This window comes from Gadus chalcogrammus, chromosome 14, assembly GCF_026213295.1.
Source record: "Gadus chalcogrammus isolate NIFS_2021 chromosome 14, NIFS_Gcha_1.0, whole genome shotgun sequence".
NCBI lineage: Eukaryota > Metazoa > Chordata > Actinopteri > Gadiformes > Gadidae > Gadus > Gadus chalcogrammus.
This window is the reverse complement of record NC_079425.1, coordinates 24,775,726-24,794,699: the sequence shown is the minus strand read 5'-3', so window position 1 is coordinate 24,794,699 and position 18,974 is coordinate 24,775,726. Positions and strand designations below refer to the sequence as shown.

At 48.2% G+C, this 18,974-nt stretch overlaps 1 protein-coding gene across 2 annotated transcripts in view; it reads right to left on the bottom strand.

Moving 5' to 3' along the window:
* Positions 1-17,754, bottom strand: part of fto (FTO alpha-ketoglutarate dependent dioxygenase) — a 58,269-nt gene extending 40,515 nt beyond the window's left edge. The window contains exon 1 of one of the 2 annotated variants that reach the window (XM_056607912.1): positions 17,555-17,754. In XM_056607912.1, the coding sequence (XP_056463887.1) occupies positions 17,555-17,596 (42 nt within the window). In that variant the 5' untranslated portion in view covers positions 17,597-17,754. The remainder of the gene's footprint in view (positions 1-17,554) is intronic. The other variant, XM_056607910.1, reaches the window with a different exon arrangement.
* Positions 17,755-18,974: the final 1,220 nt, after the last annotated feature.

The following is an 18,974-nucleotide window of genomic DNA, read 5'->3' as shown; positions in this document are numbered from 1 at the left end:
CGGCTTCTTAAAAAACACTCCTCTGGTTTTAGGGTATCCGCCTCCAGAAGAAAACCACAGTGTTTTCAGCCACTCTGCCTTTAATTGTTGGTTTGCAGCCGGGCCGTAATGTTTCCATTAAGATTAGGTCGATAAAGGAAAGGCTCCTTGGTTTTCACCTTCAGATTACGACATGTTTTCATGAGGTCAGCTCTTCCTCGTGGACGTTTTAACCACAGACACAGTACCGCGGTCGGCTGTTGAGGCGAGGTCTCCATTTTGGGAGGTGGAGTGGGGGGGGATGGGGTGGTCGGGGAGTGAAGGAGTGAACATGTGGAGGGAGGGGGGAAAAAAAACAGCCGAAGGAAGGACAGTGTTGATTGAACGACTGATTAGCCCGGGTTTATTTCTTGAGTGAAAAGTGCGGTCGCACGGCGAGATTGCAGTCAAGGAGAAGTCAGATCTCTGGAGGTCTCCTCCATCCCTTCATCTCAGCCTCCGTCCCTCCCTTCCGTCCCTCCTGGTCTCCGCAGCCAGGTCACACTTCTCCCCTGCTCCCCAAAATAAATAAATCAATATGGCCACGCAAAGTGCCGCTTAGCCTAAGGGCAGGCAGGCTCGCTCACTGGACGTGCGGGTGGTACCGCAGCAAAGGATTCTGGGAAAAGAGGGGGAGAGGGGGGGTTCGTCCTAAGGGCCTTGTCCCACACAGTGTCAAGGACAGGACCCCGTGCTGTGTCTCACGGTCTCGTGGCTGTCTGTGCTGGGGAGCCGGGGTCTTGGGGGTCTGGTGTTGTGGGGGTGGTGGGGGTGGAGCAGGCGGAGTGTTAAAACACAGAGACACATGCACGGCCACCGCCGCATCTGCTAGGGCGACAGGGGAGCACGAACCCTGGTTGTTTTGTCGCCAAAGAACCGGCCAGTCGGGGGACGTGCGATGATAGACGACAACAACAACATTTAGCAAGGACAGCGCGCCGCGAGGGCTACCAGGAGCCAGACTGCTTTTACACGGAACCGTGGCCCGAACACGAACCTGTTTAGGATGCTACACCTGTACACACGGGTCACCTTGTGTTATTAAAGTGCCCTCTTGTCAGACAACACCAAGGACACGCTTTAGTGTGATATTTAAGAGTATTAATAATCACGATGAACACAAGTGGGCCTAACAGGAAAAATAAACGAAAATGGTAAATGGACTGCATTTATACCACGCTGCACTAACCAGTGGCCACTCAAAACGCTTCACAATATTGTTTAACATTCACCCACTCATGCACACATTCACACACCAACGGCGGTGTCCGACATGAAAGGTGACAGCCAGCTCGTCAGGAGCAGTTAGGGTGAGGTGTCTCGCTCAGAGACACCTCGACACTCGACGCTAGGAGGAGCCGGGGATCGAACCAGCAACCTTCCGATTACCAGCCACCCCGCTTTACCTTCTGAGCCCCACAAAAACCCCCAGTGAAGGGTACACTACAGCGCATTCTCCCACACTGTCAGGCGTTGTGGTGTCTCTCATTAGCATACAGCAGGCGCTTGTCGAAGGCAGCCGTGAGAGTGACGTGGTCGGGAAGCGCCCGGTGCATCGCGGCCCCGCCGTGCTCCGTGTGACTGACGGATCACAGCGGAAGTGGCTCCCGCCTCTAATCCTCCGCCACCACCACTGTTAAGACGACTGCGGCGGCCCCGGCCCCGCGTAACCACGACGACGGCTGATCAAACCCGTCCGGGTGACAGGACACCTCGTGGAGCTACGCAGATCACACACCCCCTCCCCCCTTCCCCAACACACACATACCATTCATAAACACACACAAGTGCACACACACACACACACACACACACACACACACACACACACACACACACACACACACACACACACACACACACACACACACACACACACACACACACACACACACACACACACACACACACACACCGCCAAGCTCCGGGTCTTTTAGGATGTGTGTGTATTAGATCATCTGCCTGAAGTCGTAGGGCTGGAACCCTTCATGTGGGATAAGGACGGGTTCCAATCCAAAGAGAAGGGGTGGGAAGTCAGGGGTAACGGAGGGGCTACGACGGACAGGATGACAGCTCTGACAATCGTGTGCGTCTGCGTGTGTCTGCGTGTATTAAATATTCTATATATATATATATATATATATATATATATATATATATATATATGTATTTGTGTATTTGTGTGTGTGTTTTTAGGTGTGTGTGTGTGTGTGTGTGTGTGTGTGTGTGTGTGTGTGTGTGTGTGTGTGTGTGTGTGTGGTAGTGTAGAACAGCATTGCCACCTGAGTATTGTAATCGTATCTGTTTAGTTTATTAAAAAATAAATCGCACACCGTTTCAGAAAGTTCTGTTCCTGACTGAACGTTAGAATTATAACTCGACGTTTACAATTGTTTTGTGTCAGAATTTCCAAAACCTCTTAAATTCCCCCACTGTCCTAGAGATAAGCAGGGAGAACACAATAAACAAGCTAGTGGCCTCAATCCACAATGCTTTGAATCACCCGACTGATTAAAGCATATGGTAAAAGAATAATGTTTAACTGTTGTGGTCTCAACATCTAGGACAAGGTCTAATTCAGTCTCATGTAGTCTGTGGCTCAGAGTGTCTGGCATTGTGATTTAACCCCAGATTAATATTAAATTATAGAGAAGGGATATCATTCAAGACTGTTTACAAGACCACCAGTCTGTCTTCCTGGAATCCTGCAGCAGATAGGTTATCTATAATGGCATTAGCCCAATCCTGGAGTACAGCAGAAGGCACTTGTCTTGCTTGAGAAACCACCTTCATTCTCTATTTATTTTTTTCCTTTACTCAGTCCTGAACAAAAGCAAATATTCTACCAGGAATTGAATAGCTTAATCCTCTTTACACTCTTCCCAGTAGCTTGAATGGTAACAGATTAACGCGCTAGAGGTTTACAAACCCAGCCATTTGAAAATGTAATTGCCGGTGGCACCCTGCATGCATGTGCTTAAGTGGAGGGTTAATATTAAAGCCTGAGGAAAACACACACACACACGCACACGTGCACACACACACACACGTACACACCACACACACACACGCACTCACTCACTCAATCACACACATGTACTCACACACCCACACACGCATACACACTAAAATAGTCTTGGAGTGCACGTGGCCCAGTTTGGTCCGGACCCAATTCCGTCGGAGAGCCGATTCTGTCACGTAGCGAAACCAGAGGAGTTGCCTTCCGCCAGGGCGCCATGGTAACAGTTCACTTCTGCTAATTATTACAGCCAATCAGTGGGGTTAACAGGGCGGAGCCTGGCCAGACCATGTTCTGGGGCGTTTAACAGATGGCAAGAATGGAGGTGAATGCATTACACACGGGCGTCAGCCAATAAAAATAAACCCTGACATGTGAGGTGTACTTAGTACACAGAGAGAGGGGACAGAGAGAGGGGAGAGGGGAAGGGGAAGACGAGAGAGAGAGAGAGAGAGAGAGAGAGAGAGAGAGAGAGAGAGAGAGAGAGAGAGAGAGAGAGAGAGAGAGAGAGAAGATGCATCAGATAACGTGATGTCCAAGTGCCACCTAGTGACAGGTCTCCGGCTCCTCGGTCCTCCAGGCTCCAGAGGAGTGGAGAGGCCCCGGATCGGAGAGGCTGCCCAGACAGGAGGTCCCGAGAACGGGGAGCAGCACAGCAGCACCGGGCCACGACAGGAGAACAGATATTCAACACGCTGAAGTACATTTTGTAGGAACACTCTCTTTTATGTAACTGGGAATAAAAATGTCTGGCTTAAAATGTCATCAATGTTGTGAGATCAGAAAGACGCAAAAGACTGCTCAGGTGAACTACAATGAGAACCAAAACACAATAATAAAGAAAAAACAATTTTGCATCATTTATATCGTGAAAAAATATTACAATTGTTGTATATTTTCTAAACTTTACAGACCAACGAGAAATAACCTAAATAAACCTAATAACATCTTCAGGATGGAGGAATATCACTGAATAAAGACTGTGAATGTCCTGCCGGTGCTTTTTCTGTCTCATTGGTCTCTGCTGGCAACTGTTTTGCAAATGTCTGAAAACAAACCAGTTATGGCCACTTAATCAACCTGTTATGTAGGTCAGACAAACATTGATATTAATGACTGCTATCTAATGTAAATAATGACTGCCCCCCCGATGCCTGTGTGTTTACCGGGGATGTGAGGCCAGGCCACGACTCTCGGGCCTTAGAGGGCCGTGTTGAACCATGGGGGGTCCCAGGATCCCCTGGCCCCCCTCCCTGATTATCCCCGGTATAAATCACCCTGCACTGTGGTCCAGAGGTGTGTGGGGAGTAAGGATGAGGGTAAGGGGGAGTGGGGGGGAGGGGTGAGGGGGGAGGTAAGAGGTGGAGGAGGTGTCGATGGAGGTGAGTTGAAATAATGCTTATGTCACACTGGGTCACGCCTCTATTATGGCCGTTTCCAAAACTATTAATCTTGCTTGTAGTCAGTGGCCTAGAAATAATGACTCTGTCCAACCCATGTAACATAACCAAAAGTCGAGCCTGGTCAAATTGAGACGTGTGTGCGTGTGTGTCTGTGTATGTGTGAGTGTGTGCGTGTGAGCGGGTGACAGAGGGACTGAATGTGTGAAGGGAGAGGAGGTAAGTGACAAGATCTGGTCTTCTGCCACTGGGTGACTCGTGTCCATGGGACTCCGTGGACACAGAGGGGTGCATGGGGACACATTCAAAAACTTCTGCTCTTATTAAACAGATGTCGTAACCATGGTAATGAAACCATATGAAGGTCAGGTCTGTGTCCTCATCATCATGGAACTGCGTCCAATTCAAAAGGCAAATCGCAAAAGACTTTACTCAGGCTAACTGCAATAGGAACAAAACTACAATGAAAGAAAGAGTCCATTTCGCCTTATTTATATACAACAAAGCCATCATATTGTTGTGTAATTCCTTCACTTTACCGGCCAACGAGACAGACCAAATAACCTCTTCAGGATGGAAAAATAATCAGCCACAGTCTAATGCCGCCGCCGCCGCAAACCTGCAGCACAACACGCGGCGCTGTCAAAACACAAAAGGCAGCCATTGGAGAAGTACACACACTCATAAATAAACACAGCCACACAAGCACACAGCAGGGTCTCCAGATGAAACCAGGGACCGGTCGGCCTCCATGAATGTCACAGGAAGTGGGTATGGAATGACATAAATGTAGGCAGCCCTCCAGTGGCTGTCACAGCTGGCGTTGCAGGTGCAAATTTAATTAGTCAAGGTGAAGTCTCCCTTGTTGTCAGTGGGTGTGGGAGAGGGTGTGTGTGTGTGTGTGTGTGTGTGTGTGTGTGTGTGTGTGTGTGTGTGTGTGTGTGTGTGTGTGTGTGTGTGTATGTTAGAGTGTGTGTGTGTGTGTGTGTGTGTGTGTGTGTGTGTGTGTGTGTGTGTGTGTGTGTGTGTGTGTGTGTGTGTGTGTGTGTGTGTTGGGAGGGAGGGGGTTATTCGCCTGTGTGCGACTGTAAACACGCACTATATCCTAATAAGGTGTCATCGTTGCGTTTGATCAGCCCCGCGAAAACTTGTCACGAATCCCCAGCAGGGAGAGGGTCGAGGGACCGGGATGGGGGCCGCCACCGGTGTGTGTGTGTGTGTGTGTGTGTGTGTGTGTGTGTGTGTGTGTGTGTGTGTGTGTGTGTGTGTGTGTGTGTGTGTGTGTGTGTGTGTGTGTGTGTGTGTGTGTGTGTGTGTGTGTGTGTGTGTGTGTGTGTGTGTGCGCGGTGGGGGTGAGAACAAAGGAATAGAGCTGTCATGAGAGAAGCAGGACAGTGGATGAGCAGAGATTGCCCATTAGAGCCCTCCGTCTCTCCCATCGCTCTCCTACCACCGCAGCATCTTTCAGACGCATCTATCATTCGCCGGGGCGGCGGCTTTGGTTCCCGGTGAGCCAGCGATTGCTCTGTGATAGGTCCCCGACGCCGCAATCAGCAGGGCTACACAGTCCTTATCACTCAGCATCACAGCGACAAGACCGCCTGCACACTTTTAAAAACCTTCAGGTGCCAGCCACACACACACACACACACACACACACACACACACACACACACACACACACACACACACACACACACACACACACACACACACACACACACACACACACACACACACACACACACACTTCCAGGTAAGAGAAGCTGCCCCAAAATAGCAGCCTGGTAAGGACACAAATATTTTGGAACAAAAATCCCTTTATGTAATTAGGATTTTAATTAGCTTCTGATGGGGTGGGGGCGGGCATGCACCAGCAGTACCATGTCCAACACTCGTGATCTTTCCTAAATCCCCCCACCCCCCCTCACTAAGGCTGAGACTATACGGAGGAAGCAGGATCGCGGTTGAAAGCGGTTTACCTTACACTGTCTTAGGATATTGAATACATTAGCCCCTTCCGCCTCCTGCGAAACACGGCGAGTGACAAGGCCCAAACGTCTCTCCGCGACTACCATGGTAACGCAGATTAGGAAGCCGAACAATGAGTTTTTTTTTTAAAAACCAGAGCCGAACCGATACATAAATTAATTAAAGGGCCCCGAAAAAAGGGAAGGAGGAAAAAACAAGCTGAGAATTCAAGTTGAAACATCTGTCAGCGACTCAGCCACGCGCCGTAATACCAGTGTTAGAACATTTATACCCTTGAAGTTAATGATCCCCTCTTTAATTGACAGTGAAGGAAATACGGTCGGCGGCAACGGGGCCTTCCTGCGGAGACACCGATAACACTCCCTCTCCCCGGTTTAGTAAAAAAAAATAAGAAATAAAAAAAAAAACACTGTTTAAAGAGCCTTGGCACTAATCCGCATTGTCATCCCGGGCGCGGAAGCAGACTTACAAACACCGATAACTCCGCCGAAGCTGTCTGTGTTGTCAAGAGTTACGGGGACAGCCCTCCTCGCCGAAGCCGCTTGCCTCAAATCAGCGGGCCAGATTAGCCCCGATCCCGGCTAGCCGTCAATCAGCCCCGACACCGGCCTGCCATCCCCGTTACACCAGTCCGTACACAGCGGCGGGTGACAATGCCTCCTCTCCTCTGTCGTCTGACAATGGGTCCACGGGCTGATAGTGCCTGGCACATGGGCTTCGGCTGCCGCTGTGGGATTACGCTAACGTTAGCGACGTTAACACGCGCCGCGCTCCCCCGGTTCGGCTGACACTCCCGACAACAAGTTTAAGAAGAATTTACTCTTTTTCTTGCGCTTATCTGTTCTTCCTCCCTAGCTTACAGAGTGTGGGTAATAAATGACAGTGGAAGCCCGCTTTCACACAATTGCATGTGGGCGCCTACACACAAACCCAGAACCAACACCAAGCGCACATATTCAGCCCACCTTGACTACGTGTGTGTGGTGTAGTGCATTTGCACGAACACACACTGTTATACAAATACACAAACCGGCACATAATCAAGGAAGGGTAACGGACCCACCGAATTTAATCGCCTTATTAAGCCTGAGATGAGACACACGGAAACAAAACGAAAACAACCCAAAACAATGTGGGACGTACAAAAACAACAGGATGCCAGCCTTATTCTCGAATACATAAAACCCCATCAGAGATTTAAAAAAATGGATCTTGGGAAAAACAATCCAGTGCACTTCAGCGTGAGTGGAGCGGTGAACTTGGGCTGCTTCCAGGAACCTGAAAGCTTGACGTGTCTCTGGTGCTCTGTGACTTATTTCACTTCAGGCGGGCCCAGAACAAATGACAGTGTGTGACCTCTGCAAAACAAGGCTGGGTCACAGCATAGGGGCTGACATGCCAGCCCTCACCCCTCCTGGTGCCACACACATGCACACACACACACACAAACACACACACACACATGCACACAAACTCACACTCTCACACACACGCAGTCAAACGCACACACAAACGCACAGTCCACCTATACCCATATATGCACACATGTGGCCGTAAATACTACATTTGTCCTGATACACACCGACTCTCTCTCTATCCCACACACACACACACAGACAAAGACACACACACAGACAAAGACACACACACACACACACACACACACACACACACACACACACACACACACACACACACACACACACACACACACACACACACACACACACACACACACACACACACACACACACACACAGAAAAGGCCCTGCCACGACCCGCCCCATCGCGGTTCTCTGGGCTCCATCTGGGCAGAGACAGGGCTCCACTCAGGCCGGGCGGCGGGCTCTGACCTGCTGCCCTCCAGTCAGACTCATCTGAATAAACACAGGCTGGAGGGGCGAGGGGGGAATCTGCCTATATTATGATAGGTGGAGGGGAGACGGGGATCCGGGGGGTGCTGGTGCTGGTGATGGAGCGGGTGGGGCGGTGGTGGTGGTGGGTGGGGCGTAGGGGGCGCTACTCTTTATGCACGTTTGATCATGTGGTTGACAGCATCGGTGGATGGAATTACGGACTGTTGAACAAAAGGTTGTGGTGTGCGCGTGCGTCTATGTGTCTGAGTTTGTGTGTGTCTGTGGGGAAGTCTGAGCGTCTCTCTGCATGTGTGTGTGCATGTATGAGTGTGTGTGTGTGTGTGTGTGTGCGCTGAGGTTTCTGTGCCCTGACAGCATAGGTCTTGTGACAAGCACGCCCCGCGCCTTTGCGAGGTCCGTCAGTCAGAACTGCGTTGAGAGAGCGGCCCGACGTGCGAGCGTGTGTGTGTGTGTGTGTGTGTGTGTGTGTGTGTGTGTGTGTGTGTGTGTGTGTGTGTGTGTGTGTGTGTGTGTGTGTGTGTGTGTGTGTGTGTGTGTGTGTGTGTGTGTGCTGCTATGTGTTTGTTTGTTAAAAAGAAAGAGTGAGAGAGTGAGAAAGCGAAAGAGATAGAGAAAGAGACAGAGAGCAAGAGAGAGCAAGAGAGAGAGAGAGCAAACAAGAGTGATTGAGAGCGGGAGAGAGCAATAGCGAGAGAGGAGAGAGAGAGAGAGAGAGAGTGAAAGAGAGAGAGAGAGAGAGAGAGAGAGAGGAGACTGGTCAGGGGTTAAGTGTAGAGAAGGCAGCGATGAAAGGCAACTGTCACGCACCAGTGCCGGTCGAAGGGCTGCCTGTCTCAGGGAGAACATGCAAAGTGTGCCAGGAGCATCTTCACAACATCCTCTCTGCTTCCCGAGCGCACACCGACACCCGTTTGCACATGCACACACACACACACACACACACACACACACACACACACACACACACACACACACACACACACACAGACAAACGCAAGCACGCACACGCGCACTACCTTGAAGAGGCACGGTCTGTCTGACAGCGTGCCAGTCAAGCTGTCGCTGAACCTTTGGCATATGCAAGACAAAGTTAAGGTTGATGAAGAAACACACACACACACACACACACATATTACACACACACACACACACACAGAAACACACACACACACACACGCGCAATGTCATTGAGAGGAAGGAATTACTGAGGTGTGAGTCTACTACCTGGATGGAAAGGAAGTGAAGCATAGTCATTGCAAAGCATTACATTTTTTTGTGAAGGTTAGAAGGCAATAATATTTAAATAACGTAACGCAACACCACACATCACCAGGAGCTAATTCCCTCACAGTGGCATACACGCACACAAACACGCGCACGCACATGCAAACACACGCACACACACACACACACACACACAGACACACACGCACACACACACACACACACCATGGATACCCTACTAGGCAAGTTTACTATTCACACAGCCGTTAAACAAGACTCGTTTACAAAACCAAAGACATGTTTTAAGAGCAGGTAATAGCATCCGTGCCAATTTGGCAGTGAGCAGGTGAGGCCTGCTTCCAGCTGGCTAGGCTGTGCTCCGGCTACGGATCCAAAATGGCTCCCGCACACTGAGCGCGCCCTGGGCAATGAGCAGCATGGCAGCTATTTTCACACACTTCCATTACTCGCGTTTATGGAAAAAGAACTTATGATGTACAAATTAACAGTTTCCATTTACACCGCCGCACGCAGGTGGCCTCCCGCGGCCCTCGTGAAGACCCCCATTCTCGGGTTTGGATAAGGACCAGATGCCGGGCGGAGCAGAAACAGTAGGAACTTTCTCTTTATTGGACAGGTGAGTCATTACAAAAGGAGAACACATTCACAAATAAACAGGATCACAAAGCTCCCCCTCCTCTCTTCTGTTTTAAATGGCACAGGTGGCTTTCCTTATGAAATAGGTTTAACGGCAGTCGGCAGCTAGTTAAAATTAGCAAGCAGGGTATGATGTTTTACGGGGAAACAGCATCTAAAGTTACGTAGTTCTGGATCAACCCTAGGTAGCCCAGTGGTGAACCACCTCATTCTGCATCTTAAAGTCTTCGTTCAATCATTTGTCGTTGCCACGTCAAACCCGTGGCAGCCGAGATACTGAGCATTTCAGCTTCCTCTCCCCAGCAGCCATTAGCATTTCAATCATTACCTAAAACACCGGGTGGACGTGGCGATGTGTGCAGAGACTGACAAGACAACATGTCAACACGACCGCACAGCCAACACGTTACACGAATGTACACAACACACATATGTGCCTTCAAAAAGGCTGTCAACCATGGGAAACACACACTCACACACACACGTACACACACACACACACAAACACAGACACTCAAATACACACACACCTCACGTCTCCACAAAGTTGCAGAGCAAACACAAATGAATAAGAAGGAGTGAGCGTGTGCAGTAGCAGCTGCTAATGAACCCCCTTGGGGCTTTGGCCCCTGTGTCTGAGGTGAGTGGGGGGGGGGGGTCATCCCCATGTTTATTCAGTACCCCTCCCTGAAGAGGTGCCACCACCTATTGATTGCTCTGATTATTCTATGTCTCTCTTGTGACAGGACACATGCATGACAGATGAAACCCGCGAGGGCCGCGTGTAGTCTCACCGCATATGACGGCATATCCTCATCCGCTCAGGCGGCCGACGGTTTGGTTTGGCGTCGCGGGCCCGTGTTGGTGAATGCACTGACATCAGTAGGAAGTGTCTCAACATTGTTGTGAGGTGCTTAGTAAGGGGCTGTCAGACATAGGGCTGTCAAGGCCGGGTTCAGAGAGGAAGTCTGTGGCTCCTCCACTATGGTGAATAATAATATAGAGTTGGAGCAATGCATCATGGGAGACCTGGAACCGGGCAGATAGCAGAAGAAGTGGGAGAATTAAAGTGTCTGACTCCGTCAACAGGAGTGATGATTACCAAGGGACAAACAATCAGAATGTGTTTTCATGCATCATTATTTTGTCCCCATTAACTCGGGTGTTCCAGGTGAAGGCCGTCATTATTTTAGGCAGACATAAACCGGCAGATAGGATGTAAATCAACATCCGCGGCTGTCTGTGAAGCCATCCATCCAGAGCTTTCTAATGAGAAATATACTTATTTCCTCCTGAGAGGAGCCGCTGGGCTTTTACTACAAATTAGGCTTCGTAACCTATTGCAACATCGCCTTCTGTTTCAAATGTTCACCTAGAAGAAGAACGTAAGCCGGTTGGAAGATCGCCCTGGTTTTTGATGGCTCACTACATCACACAGCCAAACGTTTAAGACCGAGTGCCGGTCTGTGGCTGTTTGGGATGGAGGTATTGGGTGAGATCCCGCGTTCGAGCCCTCAGCAGGCCGGTTTAATGCAGAGCCCACTGAGACAAAGCAGGCCAGGGCCGTAAAACTTGATATCCTTGAAGATGCAAAGCAAATGTAGACATGGGGCACCCTAAAACGTTTAATGCTGTTAGATATAAAATAACACGGCTGTTCCAGTGCATAGGCCATTATTCATTCACAACAACACGATGTGATGATCTGGAGGTATTTTGACCAATAGTACAACCCCATGACCGCCAAGCTCTTTGGGGGGGAGGGGGGGGGGGGGGGGGGGGTGATGCTGTCGGAGAGCTAAAATGCAATGTTAATGGTAAAATGTATACTACTGTAAGTATACCCCTACATCATAGCCACATAAAGCAGCGCCATAAAGAACACAACATCCTTTTATACGGCTACAACTCAGGCCTGACGTTAAGTCTCATTTACAGCCTTCGATTAGATGCTTTTAGGGAATGTTAGTTTTTCTGCAGAGCCGCCAACTGGATGCGTCAGGCACCTTGTACTGCCCAGAACACTGTGACGGGTTTGTTTTAAATTATAATGGTTAAACTCACATATATTAAGCACAATTATTCACCGATACGAGCCGCGTCATCCCTCTGGATCACCATAGACTAGCTTGTGTTGGCAGCTACGACTGCAGAAGGTTAAAGAGCAGCATACCTAGCCAAGCTCATCTGTAAACAACGTATATGACCCCGAAAGATCAAATAAGGAACAGTAAACACCTCGGGAGGGAATGCACTCCCGTTCCCCCCCCCCATCTACACACATTATTAACACGCGGAGACAGCACATACTTTATAACGCACGCAGCAAAACAATGCAAACAGTCACGCACCCCCCCCCCCCCCCCCCCCCCCTAATGCTAACACAACGGATCAATGAAAGTCCTGGGGCCCGGGGCTCGCACTATATTACACCGGCAAACTTCATATTCACTCATTGATTTTACCTTCAGCATAGTATATCACTGAACTCCGAGGGGAGGGGAAAACAGAGGCCTCGGTTGAGGTCAACCTCAAGCCGATGGATGTTTGCACAATATTGATGGCGCATGCAGAAAGAAATGACTAAATATCCAGATCAATAGCTGGTTTCCCCCAGCGGCGCGACAGGCCGCTCCACATATAAATACATCTTTATGGTCGGAGGAGTGGCCCTAATGAAGTGGGCTCAATGTGTCGCCCTAGAGGTAAACTCTTTGATTAGCCGGGGCCAAAGGTTGGGGCCGGGCGCTCTTAGCGGTCGGACGCCACACTTCCCGGGGCCGCGGGATGGGAACCCACACACAGGGGGCCAGTAAAAGGGGCCAGGGATACGACAGGGGCCCGGCCCCAAGGCTCTGTGCTTCATGACCCGCCTATTCAGTGGTAATGAGAATGACCCAGGTAAAGTTATTATCCATCATGTTCAAGTAGTGCTCGCCTGCATGATATATAAATATATACAGGCCTGCGTGTAATGTTGTTACATAAAAACCCACAGCGCATTAGCTTTGGCACACTAATTCCGCCATCAGTACTGTTAATCTTGTTGTTCTGCTTTAAATAAAAAAATAAAAAGTATGATTCGTATTTTTGTTTAGCAACAGTATATTTCTGAGGCACAGCGACTATCAATAAGGCTTGTTACCCAAGCAACACAACCCGGGGTAGAGTTAAACACAGAGAGCAGTCTTAAAACAAGGGGGAGAACCAGCCAGCCAGGAGGAGAACCAGCCAGCCAGGAGCTCTGGCCTCTGCATGACAATCGCCCTACTGCAGCTGATGAAGACGAAGGTGAAGAAAGGAAGCAAGCCGCCTGCTCTTATCCACCGAACAGCGAGATTAATGAGCCCAGCCGCCAGACCCCGGCTTACCCTCCCCCCCACCCCTGCCCCGCAACAGACAACAAGGCCATAAAATGGGAGGAACCAGATTGTTGCCTGCTCTTTAATTAAAAGAAACCTTGATGGGTTCATTTGCCTCACCCCCCCCCCGCCCGCCTCCTCCCCTCCTTCTCCCACCGCCCACTCTCTCCCCCAACTCCCTCCCACGTACACCTCTCCTAGTAACACAACAGCACATCAACCCCCCCGCCCACCGCCATCGCTCCACCGACTGAGGACTCTCAGAGAGGCCGTCTCGGCCCGGCGTTAAATCACCGGCAGATATACGGCCGCCCGGCGGGTCCCTGACGCACCCCCGAGCCGCAGAACCCTGAGCAGGTCAGGCAATGGATCGACACCTCGTGGCGATAAGTAATTCTGTAGCGGATTAGCAGCATGATGGTCTGATCAATAAAGGGTGCTCGGGCAATTAGGAATGCAGTGCGGAAATGGCCCCCTCCGGTGATAAAGTGGCCGCCTGAGTTCCCCTTCATTTGCCGCCTCCATTAGTGTAATGGTATCATTATCAGCCACAGCCGTATTTTTCCAAAGCCTTGGCTTTCTGCACGGCTGGACCGGCGGGGGTCTGATGAGTCCGTGGAAGCCCACCCACCAGCCCGCCCGCCCACCCTAGGCAGAGGGATAGCCCCTCTCCCGCCCGGTCCAACGCGGAGCCCTGGGTGTAAATCCATCTCTGCTGGAGCCCGCTGTGTGATGCCCTGCCGACGGTATCACTACACAGGGTTTCATGTCCACGCCCAACACTATTTCCCCATTATGGGCTCATTAATAGAGCGAGGAGCATGTAGCGCGGGTTGAGAAGGCTGAAAAAGATGGCTGGCAGAGTGCAGGGCTGCTGAATGGGCGGAATCTGACACCAGCAGCCCAGTCCGCCGCCGCCGCCGCCGCCGCCGCACCCCCTCTTGCTAAAACACCCGAGCCGACATGACAGGACATTGGCATTAGTCGCCATAAATCGTTACCTCTACACTAATTCACCGGCTAACATTTAGTTGGGGGGGAGGGGGGAGGAGGAGGTGGGGAAGAATTGATTAACCATGTCTCGATGTGTGGCCACATAATCAGCTTTTACCTTGCTCGTTGTTAATTTAACAGAATCGCCAAGGGAAACACAAACCATTTTAATGAGCGCTCAGGAATGAAATGCCCTAAACAGCTTGCACTGCCTGCCTCGGCTTACAGGGCGGACCAATGAGGCAGATCTGAGCGATGGCCCCGGCTCCATTCAGGACCTTGCAACATCTGGTGACCCTGTGTGATCATTACTTACACTAACACACACAAACACTCACACACTCCTTGTTTAAGACAAGTTGTATGCATGTCGTCACAGGCCAAACTAGCTCACATCCGAGACAGTAAAGAGAGCTGTGAGCAGGGGGGGTACGGGAGGGGGGCGGGGTGGAAGGGCGGTCAATGTCGTTTGAGAAACGCAAAGATGGAGTTACTGGTAAAAACTTGCAAAAAATCATTAAGGTGTGCCTATAAAGGCCCCTGTTGCAATTCGGAGTAATTAAACCTGGCACTAACACTATAAGCCTATTTGTCTTTAATAGCATGTTCCATAAGGTGCACGTTGACATAACTATGAATAGTTTAAAATATCTAAATTATTTCCATGCACCTGCAATGCATTTAAATGTATGTTGATACATTACACGTGTAAACTGAAAATGAACGATACAGATTATAAAATATTAGTTGTGACAGTATTATGGAAATATTTAATAAGGCATAGCCTGCCTGTAAGCAACGCCATGAATTTACACATTGTGTAACAGAACAGCATTGATGACACAAAATCCTTGATAAAATATGTCATATTTTTCACATGCCTATATAAAGTAGGCACTCAAACAAAAACCGTTAACAGCCAGCCGTACAGGTACTCTACGGTCGCCATATCTCAATTGAAAGTATGGCGAAGAGATGGCTTCATGTATGTCTGGGCTCCTTACTGTTAAAAGGAAAGAGTCTTGAGTGGGACCACAGTGATGAGAGACTGCTGTTATAAGGAGGCCAAACAACGAAGAAGCGGTTCAGAAACGTGAATGTGATGGATAGTATCTAAATGAGCCTGGTTCTAACATCTTTTACATTTGTCAGAGAGTGCATGCAGCCTCTTTTTCGTATTTTGGCCTCAACTGTAGATGTCTCATCAAAGGCTTTTAGTGGACCTGCTTTCTCTCCGCAAAGCCAATAGTTTGCACATGCTAACTTAAAATGACAGTAAAACCACCACATTTGAAATTTCAAGATGTGTAGATTTACAAATGTGCACAACACAAATCCACATCAACACCAACATCCACATCAGCAACAACAGCAGCAGCAACAGCCACATAAAACCATGGCTATTATCCATCAAAGATAACCCCATCCACAACCAAAACAATCCCTTTCACCAACAATAGCAACGATTACATGTCTTTCATCATCACTGTGCAGCCATCTTTCCCACCATTTCACCACCATGCCTAGTTCCCCTAGTTTCACCTCGTTTTGTTGTGCCTTTTTTCGTACCAAGTTGCCCGGTTTCCGCAGGGCTGCCTAGCGAGCCTGGGGGCCAGCTGGAATGAGTTCTTGCTCAGAGCCGCTCATCTGGTCACCAGGACTACTTTCATAAACAGGAGGGTCCACGTCCTACATAATTTCAGAGCTGTCTGACATGATCCAAACACATATGTCACAGGAGACAGGGGCCGCGTCAATAGAGGACAGGATGAACCGGAGGAGACACAGGAGGGAGAGAGAGCGAGGGAGAGATGGAGAGATAACCCAGGGCGAACGGGAGCCTTGGGCGCCTAAAGTCTGTACCTTCTTTCCCCTTCTATTCAAATGTACTCCCAAAAAAACACAACCGGTTGGAGCTGCAGTCACACAACACAGAAAATCCTAATAAGCCTGGGTTGGCACGAAATACATTGCAATAGGTGAGCTTACGCAGCATCTTGATATCACATCGTTATTACCGGGACAAGTCTCGGCCTAACTCAAACAATTGCATCCTAAAACACTAGCGGCTGTGTGATACATTGCAGAGCATTACGCAATTTAGATTTTATCTAACTAGACGGTCAGGGTGTAGCCCACTTTCTGTATCTATTTACTCACAACACTTTGTTTAGGCACAGCATGGACACACTGTGCACAGCAGAAACTAAACTAAACATGGCAACTCCCCGCTACTGCTGATGACACCCATAAGTCTATACTATATACTATAGTCTACATGTCAAATATATAGTGTCTACATATCACTATTTAACAACTATATAGTGTCTACATATCATTATATATCAACTATAAACTGTCTTCATATCACTATATCAACTATGTACTGGCTTCATATCACTATATGTCAACTATATACTGTCTTCATATCACTATGTATGAACTATATAGTGTCTACACATCACTATATACCAACTATATAATGTCTACATATCACTATGTATCAAAAAATACTGTATCATCGTCAATAACCCACAACTTTATCTCTAACTTTAAGAATAAAGTTCTAGTTTTAATTGAAGTAGATTTTTACTAAAGATCTGGGCTTTCTTACAACAGTGTGATATTCAAATGGCCAAATTGTGTTTTTATGAAACCGTCATTATGTAATATTGATATTGATTGATATTGACATATTTATTTATTTCCTAGAACATGGCGCAGTTCATTTACAAACAGGACACAGAAAACAACCAATCACTCCAACAGTGAGCTTTAACTCCAACATATCTCTCGGATCATAAACGATAACTGATAAGAGTTAAGATGTGTGCGTTATGAATCAGAAACGTGGAAGAAAACACAATAAAAGGAGACGAGAGGAGGCGCGGCGGGCGGGGATACGGGAGCCGCCCGGGCCACACAGTACGACCCGACCCAACGCATCGGGAACATTAACCACTAAAGAAATGAGAAATGAGCAGAGCCGACGGAGAAAGACGCTATCAGTACCTTTCTCCTCTTCTCTCCCTCACTGTCACCCGATCTCTTCATGTTCCCGGACTCGTGTCGACGGCGCCTCGCCTGCGTTACAGCCTACGGTGGTGTTGTAGTTCAAAATAAGAGTCCTGATGGGTTTTAAATTGACATAAAAAGGCAGGAAAGACGTGGGTTTTTTTAGATAATGATGTGATGCATATGTATAGTAACAAATGTTGTGTTTAATGTGTATTTTTTCGAAAAACGTTTAAGAAATTACATATAAGGGGATACATGGGGAATACAACTACCAAGATGCTGTTCGCAAAGGAACCGGAAATTGCCTCAAGTCTAGTCCAGCCCCCACGCTCCAGCAAATCACAGTCCAGACTCGTGTTGCGCTGATGGACAGGAGGTAAACAAAGGTATGAAAGATAAAACGACTTATTTATATTAATATCTTGCACTTCAGTTACTTGAGTGTTTCAGACACATCTTTATACATATAGATGTATAAAGATAATAATTAAAAAATATATATATATTATATGAATACAATTAGAATAAATAATAGTAATCACAATCAAAATCACGATCATAATCACAATAATAGTCACCTACAAAAAATAATCATAATAAAAATAGCAATAATAATAATAGTTTTCAATTCATTTATATTCTTCTTTTATTAGTATTAACATTATTATAATTAATTATATACTTATAGCACTTCAGTAACTCTCCGCGATAATAACCATACCATAATACCATAATAACTAATAAGGTGATATTTCTACGAGTAGTGCTGCAACCAAAACCACAGCAATATATATAGCAGAAGTTAAACATTGCCTTTAAAGCTGAAGTTGAACATGGATGTTCCATATGTGGCCCCCTAACCCCATCTATAAATCAAAGCCAGTGACACTTTCATCTCAGACTATGTGTAAAAATAGCAGTCTTTGAACATGCTCCAATGTAAATCCCGCCAGCCTCCTTTCAACTCCTCCATGGCTTTCAGATCCAGGTGCATTTCTGTCAGTGTGCGATTCAACCAGGGGGAAGCCATTTCAACTTCGACCGGCATTTGGGGAAGTTCAATTTGAGCTACATGTTTAAGTGTACGCCTCACATAACAGTTAAAGTACCCCTCAGCTGTTCCCTTGAGTTTGTCCAACGCTATAAGACCATGTTATGAACCGTGTTGAATCAAGCTTAGTCTGTTTTCCTTATCGGAGCATGTGTGTGGGACATGGGCTCCACCACCGACAGATCAATGTAGGGGATGGAGAAGTGATTGTGGGGGTCTGAGGCACCTGCTTCACATTACAGTTACAGACTTTGATCAGTGTCTTCATTAGTTTTCTTTGTAATCTCTCTTTTCTTTTATGGTAGAGTTGTCCCAGCGAGTTGGGCACTGTGATTTAAGGCACATGTTTCTTTCACCTGTCTT